Genomic DNA, 12,047 nt, shown 5'->3' with positions numbered 1-12,047 from the left:
GGGAACATGAATAAATGAGTCCAATTACAGGCATTTGGTTTGGAGAGATTCTGATACCTATTTTGATTCCAAAAAGATTCTAGTCATGAACTAAATATATTGGAAAATATGGCCATTCCGATCCCTATTCTGATTTATTCTAATTTAGATTCTAGTCGCAAACCAAACACGTCCTTATTTGATTGGTCCGAAGAGAATCTCACCTGAATACCTAATGGCCCAATTTCAGAAGAAAAAGTGGGAACCGGCTCTAGCCAAGAGCCGAATAAACTGCTGTGATCTGGGCTTCTAAGCAGCCCACTTACACCAAACCAAGCAGGCCGAAAGCCATGTCACATACAACAGAGGTAAACAAGATTTCTACCAACGGATCATAAATGGAACTATATATCAAAAAATAAAGAAATGACGAAAAAACAATTATAAATGGAATTGATATTTAACCCAAAAATTGAAATTATACCGTTCTCCAGAATCAGTTGAGTGCTTTAGCTAGGCACTCCATGAACCTTTTCGTTCAAGCTGAGACGGAAGCTAAAGTTGTGGAGAAAAGCCACGAGATGGTTCGACTGATCTGATTCCTACCTGAAGCGGGATTAAGATTTCATAGGCTATTTTGTATAGGTGACAATCAGTTTGCACATAATGTTTTCAGAGCAGATCTCCGCAAGATCACCAATCCCAACTTCCATTAGAATATTTTACTCAGACTCAGCCAACTAAATATAGTCTTCAACCACAATCTCTTTCCCCAAAAGATAGGGGCAAATAGAAACATTTCTGTCAAATTCCCAGGTTTTCATCAATGATACGTGGCCTTCTTTTGACTGAAGTTGACATGCTGTGGATTTGAAAACCACGTTTTCTCCAATTCCCCCACTATGTGCAGGTGATAGAAGACTTCGGCATCAACATGCGGGATGCTTGGTTCCAGCACTGTAACAGGAAAAAGATCTTAGAGCATTAACTCGCAGCCCAGGAAAGAAGTGCAGATAGAACTGTCCTTCTATAGAAGGATGATTCACATTCTTTTGTTCCCCCTTGAGAACTTGCATAGACATCCAGAAAGGGAAAGAAAAGTGCACTTTATTGCAGATAATTTACCAGTATCTGTCCAGTATCAGCGGATGCCTTTCTGCATCTTGAACCTGGAGACAGGCTTGGACGGATTTGACCCAGAAGCCTGCAAAACAACATTAGTTTCATGAGGAGTTGAAGTAGCCATCCAAGGCACCTAGGTTTCAGCTAATTAGGTGTAATTCCTTTGCAAAGATCAGAGGCTAGACCAGTTCTGTTGTACTGGACAAGCTGTGCTGGAATTTAGCTGCTAGAATTTGTAGCGGAGGAATAGCAAGAAGAAAACTTCATGAAAGGAATAATAAATTTTTGTCACTAATAGTTCAAAGTGGTAAGAGGAACCAGAGTGCAACCATGGTCCAGGGAATACATGTAACACCTCATTGTAGGGGTCCCTGATTTTGTTACTGCAAAAGAAGTGGAGAATACACACAAGAAAAATATTGTGCAGTTGTCAGTGTACCTGTTCTGGGGTGGGGCTTTTGGCTGACTGGACGGGTGCGAGTCCATGACTATGTTCAACAATAGAGCCTGTAAATGCCTGCACATGGCAGTCGGTATACTCGTAATGAGATTTAAATCCTCAACATGAGTGGAAGAATTTAAGGCATAGAAGGGACAGGAGACACACCCTGTGACTACTTGAACCAATCTTAGAATTTTGGCTTGCAGAATTTTCAGAAGAATCCTGCAAAATAGCTCCTGCATCAGTTGCCGGATTTGACCAGAAGAGATCACTGATGAAGATACAGATCTCAATAAAAGCAGAAACCAGAACTGGCACACAATACATATAAGCATGTTAAGAAGAAAATCATAGACTCCTATTGCTTCAATAAATTTAAAAATTTCCACGCAATCATGGAGATCATCCAGTGGCAACACAAGTTCTTCCTACATTCATGCCAGCCATCTGTGCTGGCCTGTCATATGTACTCAAAAGGTCAAATGCCATTGTTACCAAAAAAAAAAGTCAAATACAATTCAATAAAAATCCACGAATCAATATAAACACTTGCCTCCAGCTTCGGGATAGAAGCTTTGTGAAGATTTTCCTTTCGCTCAGGTGGCAACGGAGACTTCTGCATACTGTCAGGCTGTTCTTTGTCACACTGAAAGGAACCAGCTGAAAGAAGAACATGACAGAAACCAGTCAAGAAGTTTCAAGAAGAAAATTTAATGTTAACATTATGTCGCTTTAGCCAACTGAAAAAATTATCTCAGCTGGTCAGCAACACTCTTCTCTTTGGAGAAGTCCTGAGTTTAAGTCAGGATGGTGATGCTCACCATATTTCCCAATAAAACAAAGGAAAATGTTACTTTGATACTTGCACTGCTAGAATTTTTTACTTTCCTTTTTTCTTTTTAAGTGAGATTTGGGAGAGATTCAAGAGAGATGACCATTTTAGGAGCCCTTAGAAATATAGGTGATCTACTTCTCTGGCATAAAGAGGACAGGCTAGATAAATGATTATTCTAAAGCTTGTTTATTACTTCTCTCTCTACTCTCATCTCCTCTTTCTATCATCTTCTTCTAACCCTGTTCATCTACCTCTTCCCCCTTCCGAGCCCTTCACTACTACATAACCAGCCATTTGCACAATTCTGCTGTCCATTGGGCCCTTGTGACCAGCAAAGCGAGGCACTACAATCAACTGAAACCTTCTGATTAACCTAGATTGAATCAACATCCACCAGTGCTACTTTTTCTTCCCCATCAACCAGCACCATGGTATCACTTCATACATCAAAACCTAGTCCTGGGGACTATATAATACAGCAATCAGAAGAACTTCTTTCAATACTTCAAATTACCTTGTACAGATTATAAACTTAAAAGAAAAAGCAAAATATCATGAAATTTGCATATCATCATATCAAACTTATATGTAAACAGATTGAACATAATATGACAAAAATGAATAGTTAATAAATTGCGTTCAACTCCCACCAATATAAACAGATTGTAAGACAAGTAATGTAGGGTATGCAGGATACTGTTGAACTAACCTTTGGTAGAAAATTGCATGCTTAAATCTGCAATCTGAATTCAAAAACATACACATAATAAGTTAATGCAATGAAAAATTTGGGACAAAATAGAAGTCATCAATGAGAGCCAAGCAGTAGAATTGGGCATTTCCTGACCTCTAAACTTTTGTATTGTGTTCGATGACTTATTTTTTATGTCATCATACATGGAAACCAACTCAATCACAACACACAAGATTCTGGACTGATCAATCACAAAAGCATGTCTTCAATTCAGGCAATCAAACCTTACCTTTGAAGCTTCATTTTTGTCATCATTAACATTACTCTGAAAACTATCCTCAGCATCTTCATCACTGCCAGATGCACTTCCATCTTCAATTTCTTCCTTTTCAAGTTCATCTAGCTTTGCCATAATTCGAGCATGCACCTCGTCTTCATCAGGCTTTCCTGAATTGTCTTCTTTGGAAGAGTCCAGAGGATTTGGAACTGATATGCCCGGAATCCAACAGAGCAAGAACTCAGAATTCTCCCTTGCATATGCAGACCATTCATAACTAACCATATGCACATACTAACTTAACTTAAAACTTCCTTCACATCTTTTAGACATCTCTATACAGATAAAGTTTCCTTCTCATTTTTTTTCATGTCCTGAATAAAATTTTGTGGAGTCACTAATTCAAAGTTTTTCACTTGACCAACTTATTACAGACTGATGGAGATACCTAGTCTGTACTGTTGTCATGTGCATACACACACATTAGTTGGTCATGTACTATATTCACATATAATAGAAAAAAGAACCATATCTTAGTATAATCACAAAAGCTTGGTGAGCACCTCAAAATAAACTACCAAATTACTGCAATATGCTTATCAAGTTACATGGCCAGAGAGTATGAGAACTTTATTTCAGATTAGTTACAAAGATTGGAAATATGACCACTTAATCTGATAATGCACAACATTACCTTTGCTAGCTAACCTTGTTTAATTTTTATTGCATTGAGTTAAGCTATAAAAATTGCCAAAAAGGTTTCTCAATTCCAATACTGACATGGTTTTCCTGTTCAACACCTTAATAATAACTTTGATTTACAACTTAAATTAGAAGTGAAAATTTTTGACCTGACTCGTCAACCCCACCCACAAACGACCTGCGTTAGGCGGGTTTGGGTTTCACTCGTTTAATCTATTTTGACCCATTTAATAATTGGGTCGGGTCATGACCGACCCATTTAACCCATTTAAAACCAGCTTAACCCATTTCTGTCTCGTTTAACCGAACCCACTTAACCTGTTTAACCCGTTTAAATTGATTTAGGCCCTGTTTGGGGGAGCTGTTGGCAGTAGAGCTGTTGGAAGTAGAGCTGTTGGAAGTAGAGCTGTTTGAAGTAGAGCTGTTATAAAAAGTTGTTTGCTGTTTGGTAACTACATTCGTAAAGTGCTGTGGTACTTTGTTTTGTGTTTGGTAAACAAACTGAGAAAGTACTTTTATATGACAAAATTACCATAAAGGACATTGCATAGTATTATACAACACAACATAATAAAACATAACATAAATTAATACATAAATATACGATATAGTATAATATTATTGTAATATAAAATAATATTATGTTAATATAGCATAATAGTAATATAATTATTAGAGTAAATTAATATTTGGTAATATAACATAATATTAAATTATTTAACATAACATATGAATGTATTATGATATAATGTAATATATATTATATTTATAATATAATACAATAATAAAAGTATAAAATATTATAATTATTAGTATAAATTAATTTCTCATAATATAACATAATATTAAATTATTTAAAATAACATATTAATGTATTATAATGTAATATAATATAATACAATATTTATAGTATAATACAATAATAAAGGTATAAAATATTATAATTAATATTATAAATTAATTTTCCATAATATAACATAATATTAAATTATTTAAAATAACATATTAATGTATTATAATGTAATGTAATATAATATAATATTTATAGTATAATACAATAATAAAGGTATAAAATATTATAATTATTAGTATAAATTAATTTTCCATAATATAACATAATATTAAATTATTTAACATAACATATTAATGTATTATGATATAATATGATATTATATTATATTTATAGTTTAATACAAAAATAAAGGTATAAAATATTATAATTAATATTATAAATTAATTTTCCATAATATGCCATAATATTAAATTATTTAAAATAACATATTAATGTATTATAATGTAATGTAATATAATACAATATTTATAGTATAATACAATAATAAAGGTATAAAATATTATAATTATTAGTATAAATTAATTTTCCATAATATAACATAATATTAAATTATTTAACATAACATATTAATGTATTATGATATAATATAATATGATATTATATTTATAGTATAATACAAAAATAAAGGTATAAAATATTATAATTATTAGTATAAATTAATTTTTCATAATATAACATAATATTAAATTATTTAACATAACATATTAATGTATTATGATATAATATAATATGATATTATATTTATAGTATAATACAAAAATAAAGGTATAAAATATTATAATTATTAGTATAAAATAATTTTTCATAATAATTTTTCATAATTTTCCATAAAATAATTTTCTGCGGTCCAGGGGCTCTTCTTCATGGTCCACGCTCGAGGAGGACCTCAGCGTGGGCTGCGAGGTTGATGATAAAAAAAAAACAATAGATTGATTTTGGAAGGTATGAAAAAAGATTAAAATTTTTTTCTTCTAAAATGTGGTTCAAGAGATGCATACAAAAATTGAAAAGAAAAATACCTTTTCTTACGGAAGGGAGTTTGACGGCTTGGGTTCTTGGCTCTAGCAGATTTTTAGGTTTATACAGGGATAAACTATGTAATTATGTTATTTTAATATGTGCATTTTTGTCAAAAATATAGCTTTCCGAAAAAGCTGAAACAGCTTCCTCCCAAAAGCTCCAAATTGGAGCTTCCTCCCAAAAGCTGTTTTCAGCTTCCCGCAAAAGCTGAAACAGCTTTTTGAAAAATTTACCAAACACAGTTTTTCATCTAAAAGTACTTTTGGAGGGCCAGAAAGTGCTTTCTGGCCCTCCAAAAGCTCCCCCAAACAGGGCCTTAATCTATTAAAAACCCACTTGACCTATTTAACCAGATTTGAGCTACTTAATAAACAGGTTATGCAGGTCGGGTCAGGTTAACTATTTAATAAGCAAGTCAGGTTTATATCCAAATTTTTGACCTGTTTAATAGACACTTTAGGTGCGGGTTAACAAATTTTTTACCCAACCCGGGTCCAACCCGACTCTTATCTAACCCGAACGCACCCGGATTGCCACCCCTCCTATATGTTGGATGATACTAACTTGAGAAAAATTTCTTGTGGACAACAAATAACAATTAAACTATCTTCTTTAGTTTTCCCGATCATCAGTTGTCAACATTGACCGTAATCTACTATGTAAGATCTGTTATGAATTATGATCCTTCCCTACCTCCTGCCTCCAAAGGCACTTTGAGCTCTAATTAGAGAGAAGTAATATTGCTAATAGCCAGCAAAATGCATCCATGTCTCTAGAATGTCAGGAATTTATTTCTACTTGGTTTTGCTTGAAACATCAAATTAAACATCCTATGGCTCCTCTTTTCTCTCATTCTATCTTTAAGAACTTTTAAAGTTAATTGTTCCTACTAACTTTCCCTTGTTCTTGTACTGATTTGACTACTGCTTTGAGTTCAACTATTATGACTCTTTTATTTATGCTATGCATGGAGACTTAGTTTTCAAACTATTTAGGGTCTTTTCAGACCATCATGTCTCTTATTTTGAAGTTGTGTATCCTTTTTCGGCGTAATATTTCTTGTTTTCTAGTTATTTCTTCAACAAATTACCTTCAACCCGTGGTCCTTGAACTGTTACATAATCTCTTTCAGTGTGTACAGGTTTTTCACACAGTAATGCTCAACATTGTCTTTTTGAGCCATTAACCCTCTTCTTTCTTAAAATCTACCTTCTAAGATTCACATTGCCTTTCGGATGCAGAATATTTTTATCTATCTGGTATGTATGTTCAATTGGTTGAGTGCAATAGCATGCCAAGTTGGTCTGTCACTTTGCACTTCCATATCTTTAGACACAAGTTGCAGAGTCATCGTGATAATTACAACCAAAAAATTATTGCTTTTTCTTGCCTTACAACCAACTTTCAAGACACCTGGTTTCATTTGGCCTCCACTTTCACTTCAAGTATCAAAAAGAATATAGACAGACTTATTGTAACATTTAGCTGGTGAAGCTACATGTCTGTCCATACCATATCCAATGAACATCTGGATGGATATGAACCTCTCCCAGAGCTTGTAGTGTGGCCCAGGCTAGCACAGCCAAGTATTGAATATCAGATTGCGTGACAACAAACTAGTTTAGCCATAACTTTATGCTTGGCAATGAAGAAAGATATAAAATAAACTATTTTGACAAGGAAAAGCACCATTAAATCAATAATTTTAACAACATTGTGATCTGTTAATGCATCTTTGTCACTAGTTTGAGCCAATTCAAGGCCAGCTCATTCATGTGAAGCTGTGCCTCATCTTCAGTCTTCCATTATTAGATCAATAACTGAGGATATATGTGTTCATACTTTAGCAAGAAGCAACTACCATGTATATTGATCGAGATTCAAGTTCATGCCCTGATACATAGGAGGGCTGCAACTTAGAGACTACTCTTATATTTACTATTACCTTTGTTGTCAATCTGTAGTATTTACCTTTTCTTTCTAGTTATCTTTAGTTTCTATTGAGTTATGCTGAATAAAGGGCTGACAGCAAACGATCACAGATCTTATTTGACAGCTTGATGGGAGGGGGTGGGCGTGGTAGGGTTTCTTGCTGTTATAAATGAGGGTACTGTTTGTGTGATAGACTTAAGACAGTTGATCAATGAAGATTGGTAATCTACAGAACATATTCTTGTTATTTTGTTCTGATCCCGTAAGAGGCATTAGACCTTCAAAACCTATGTGCAATAGGCCCCAAAGTGTGTGTAGTAGCTCTTCCCAGTGCCCTTCTTTGTATAGTCATAACCTGCTCTTTTTCTAATAGATCTTAATCATAGATATACCTTTATTCCTATAGCTCTTTCATGTCATATGAGTATCAGATTTACTCTAGAAAATCCCAACCAGCACCTGATTTTTGTTTTTGATTGCAAAAATGAATCTTTAATGCTAGATCAGAACATTCATCCATTACTTATTTTCCGTAAGAATATTACCTTTTGAGTTCATCTTTATGAAAAATTGTGGTCAAACTTTAGCAAAAGAAAAAAAAAACTGAGGTCAAAACATGAAATTCTGGCAAGCCCTTATATCAGACCTAGCATCCTAAGATCCTACCAGCTTTAATTTTGTGTTCCCCTCTTTTCTAAGACAACATTCTTCCCACACCTGGTTCTAAAAGAGTTGATAATTGCTGGTTACATTATCCTAGCTTGTGAACTTCCACTTCATTTTGATCTAACTGGGAAAGTCACACGATCACTAACAGCAAGCCACAGGTGGCTCAGAAAGCAGGCACATACTGGGCTTGTCAACCTATTGAGCAGTTACAACAAATAAAATTGATTCTTTATTTTCTTATAAGTGGATGCTTTGCATGTTGCCTCAGCATATATTTGTCTGCTTGAAAGTTGATCTTTAAGGCCACATGCTAGCTGGCACAACATGCTTCAAGTCTAAATATTGCACCCACATGAACTCTATTTTGCCTAATCCTCATCATATGTGTCACCCTTACCTCTCTTGGAACATGGTTCATACTCGAAATTTGCTATAACAATGACAACGAAACCAAATTTTCAATGGAAAAATGAAGCCAAATTTTCAATGGAAATGCAAACAGAATACAACAAAGAGGGAAGGAGCAAAATGAAAATGATGAAAAGAAAAGCACGCACGAAACCAAAATTCAAAACTCATAGGATCAACATAATTGAAGACTTAAACACTCAAAATAGATAGAAGAAAATAGACAAAAAGGTTAAGAAAGAGTGCCAATGTAAAAGGGGAGCTGCAGTTGCACAACAAAAAGGACTAAATTTGTCCCAATTTGGGTTCATATAATCTGGGATAAAGGCATTAGGAATGTAGGAAGAACAAAATGCCCTTAAGACGGATAAAAGCTTTTGAACAGTGACTTGGTTAAGATGAATAGGTCCAAATAACTCACATAATACTAATCTTAGAATCTCTAATTAACTGAAAAAACAAACATCTCAAGAGACCTATTTCAAGACACTATCTTATCACATGGAAAAGGAAAGCTTGATTCTAGTTGCTGACATCAGCTGAAAGTCAAACTTTAAATTTGAGCCCCTTAGAGAGATTATGAAAAGATTGAAGATTCCATACCTACAATGAACTGTTTGACAGATACTAAATGAAAAGTTGCGGGATCTAGCGAGTGGAACAAAAGAATAACAAGGAGTTTCAGGAATGCCTATAGATAATGAATAAAGGAAACCTCGACGCAAATGGTCATATCCATGTAAGACACCTTCAAAGGTTTAGTAAAGGTCAAGACAAAATATTCCAATTATCTGACAGTACACAAACACAACAGTACTTCTAACACATGGTTAATGACAGTCGCAACTAGAAATTTATCACAAGTCATACCCTATTATTAAAGCATGTACACACAATATACAAAATTGTGGAATAGACACTACAACTAACAGTACTTTTAACACATGCAAACTAAACATTTCTAGATGATTGCTAAAACAAGTGCATTGCACATAAGCTAATACAGATGGCGAGAGAAGAAACAAATGAGCAATTGAGGCTTACAATATCTACCAGATTCAGACACATCTTTTGGAGTATCTTCAATGTATTCCTCCCTTATTTCTACAAGACCTTCCTGTTTGAGAGGAAATGAATGAATTTTCAAGCATACGAAATTAAACTACGATTCTACTCAAAAAAAAAAAAAAAAAAAAAAATCTAATGAGAGAAGAATGGGTCGAGTGGATGAATATGTACCAATGCTTCATATTCTCAACCAAAACCAAATGGCACAAACATACAAAATATTCGTTTTTTCCAAATGTAAAAGAATCACAAGCAAAACGACAGGACTGTTTCCTTTCCAAAAAAACTTCATAAACCGCAAGACTTACAGCAGCCTCGGTAGCCGTTGAATTGAAGAACTTAGACTCCGCTTCGAGATCCGACATCATCGCCTTCAAAGACTCAACCTGAGCTTCCAAAGCCTTTCCCCTCCTCTGCAGTATCTCAATCGTTTGCTTCGCTGTTCTGTCCGCATAATACCCCTCCCCTAATAGCACCTAAGATGCCACAAACAATTCACACCAAATATTAAAAATAAATACAGACCAAAAAAAAAGAATCGATTCTTGAATAGAACTGAAGAAAAGAAAACTAAAAAAATACCAGGAATTCATTCGTATGAATCAAACGGCCGGGGAAGAAGGCCGCGCTCCCAAATGGGACCTGCCGAGGGATTCAATCACCAAAAAGATCTCAAATTGGAGGTTGTGACGATGAAATCGATAGATTGGAAAGGAAAAGAGATCGAAAAGAGGAAAGAAAAGAGGAGCCTTCCATGATGTCATGGGAGAGCTCGTCAGGGAGCTTGCGGACGAGGTGGATGAGGGCGGAGTTGTCGGAGATGAAGCCACGGAGGCGGTCGAGCTCCTTCCGGCGGTCGGCAATGGCGTCCTCGACACGCAGCGCTGCCTTCTGGACCTCCTCGGGGGAGAAGAGGGAATCGAGGGAGGCGATGGTGCCCTTCGCTCCGTCTCCCATCGAGAAAATGGAGTGGGAGAAGAGAAGGAGATGGTCGGGAAGTCAGAGCTTTGCCGGGGGTTCATATTTGAGGGGTTAAGAGGCAAAGCCGCTCGCAGTCCCGGCTCGTTTTGGAGAAAGGGTCGGTCCCCGTTTGCGACGGGTTTTTTTCCTTTTTCTTTTTTTCTTTCGCACTAGCTGCGCCGGCTCGGTAGAAGAGTAGATGCATGGCAGGTCCATAAAATCTTTTCAAACTGTTAGACAAAAAAAAAAAAAAAAAAAAATTGAGTTAGCTGCCCTATTTATCCCAGTGTATATATGCATGGCCTGAAAGGTCTATACTCATCTGCCCCTTTTTTCGTATCCACTTGATCATCATGACTGAGCCTCCCACGAGAATTATACTCCCAGCCAGTAACATCCGTCTCGCATAGAAAATTTCCTCCCACGATACCCTGAGCTCCACCCGAAAAGCTGATACCTTGAAAGTGCATCGTCTTCCGCAGCAATCAGCATGGAGTCATGGTTCCTGATCACAAAAACAGCTCCAACTTTGTCTCCACTAGAGGACATACTACCGTCAGAGTTTACCTTGAGATGGCCAAGGGATGGGAGGATCCTAAGAGATAAGGATGCATAAATATTATACATTGTAATATTATACTAATATTATGATAATATCATACGACACAGCACTATATTGTCATAGTAATAAATAACACATTACTATATTATATCATATTATATTATAATATTATACTATAAAATATAATATTATTTTATATTATACAGTAATATTGTTATGTAATATTATATTACATTACATTATATTACATATATTAATATTATATTATGTAGTAATATTTTAATATATAATAAAACATTATTATTATATCATATCATATTGTTATATTATACAACATCATATTATATTACATTATGTTACAATAATAAAATACATAATATCGCATTATAATAATGTTATACTATATAATAATACATTAATATATAATAATACATTAGTATATTGTATTATATGATATTATAATGTTATATTATATAGTATTTTCATATGATAATTATAATAATACTATATTATATTGTTTTGTT

General features: G+C 34.6%; 1 protein-coding gene across 4 annotated transcripts; it reads right to left on the bottom strand.

Annotated features, from left to right (window-relative positions):
- Positions 1 to 420: 420 nt before the first annotated feature.
- LOC103724261 (Prefoldin chaperone subunit family protein) lies at positions 421 to 11,077 on the bottom strand. Of its 4 annotated transcripts, none has more exons than XM_089926633.1 (11): positions 10,756 to 11,076; positions 10,584 to 10,644; positions 10,310 to 10,477; positions 9,987 to 10,050; positions 3,362 to 3,558; positions 3,088 to 3,121; positions 2,097 to 2,203; positions 1,709 to 1,854; positions 1,541 to 1,618; positions 1,105 to 1,183; positions 421 to 936 (listed from the first exon to the last, which is right to left on the bottom strand). In XM_089926633.1, exons 1-11 carry the CDS (start codon positions 10,956 to 10,958, stop codon positions 880 to 882), a joined length of 1,194 nt encoding a protein of 397 aa, XP_089782759.1. In that variant the 5' UTR covers positions 10,959 to 11,076; the 3' UTR covers positions 421 to 879. The 4 variants fall into 4 exon arrangements, with proteins under 4 accessions (XP_089782759.1, XP_089782758.1, XP_088564617.2 ...); XM_089926632.1 differs by having other exon boundaries at positions 9,978 to 10,050; positions 10,756 to 11,073; XM_088708491.2 differs by having other exon boundaries at positions 1,709 to 1,765; positions 9,978 to 10,050; positions 10,756 to 11,071.
- Positions 11,078 to 12,047: the final 970 nt, after the last annotated feature.

The sequence above is a fragment of the Phoenix dactylifera genome, chromosome 12 (assembly GCF_051530095.1).
Source record: "Phoenix dactylifera cultivar Ajwa chromosome 12, Ajwa_hap1_PhDact_Kaust_v1.1, whole genome shotgun sequence".
Lineage (NCBI taxonomy): Eukaryota > Viridiplantae > Streptophyta > Magnoliopsida > Arecales > Arecaceae > Phoenix > Phoenix dactylifera.
The sequence above is the reverse complement of the archived record's forward strand: the minus strand, read 5'-3'. Positions and strand labels throughout refer to the sequence as shown.

Excerpts from the sequence above, each read along its gene's own strand:
- LOC103724261 (XM_089926632.1), bottom strand. The coding sequence starts at position 10,958 with ATGGGAGACGGAGCGAAGGGCACCATCGCCTCCCTCGATTCCCTCTTC. Across the intron at positions 1,619-1,708 it reads TTGGTTCAAGTAGTCACAGG|GCATTTACAGGCTCTATTGT; the intron begins GTGTGTCTCCTG and ends TGCCATGTGCAG. Across the intron at positions 1,184-1,540 it reads AAAGCCCCACCCCAGAACAG|GCTTCTGGGTCAAATCCGTC; the intron begins GTACACTGACAA and ends GTTGTTTTGCAG.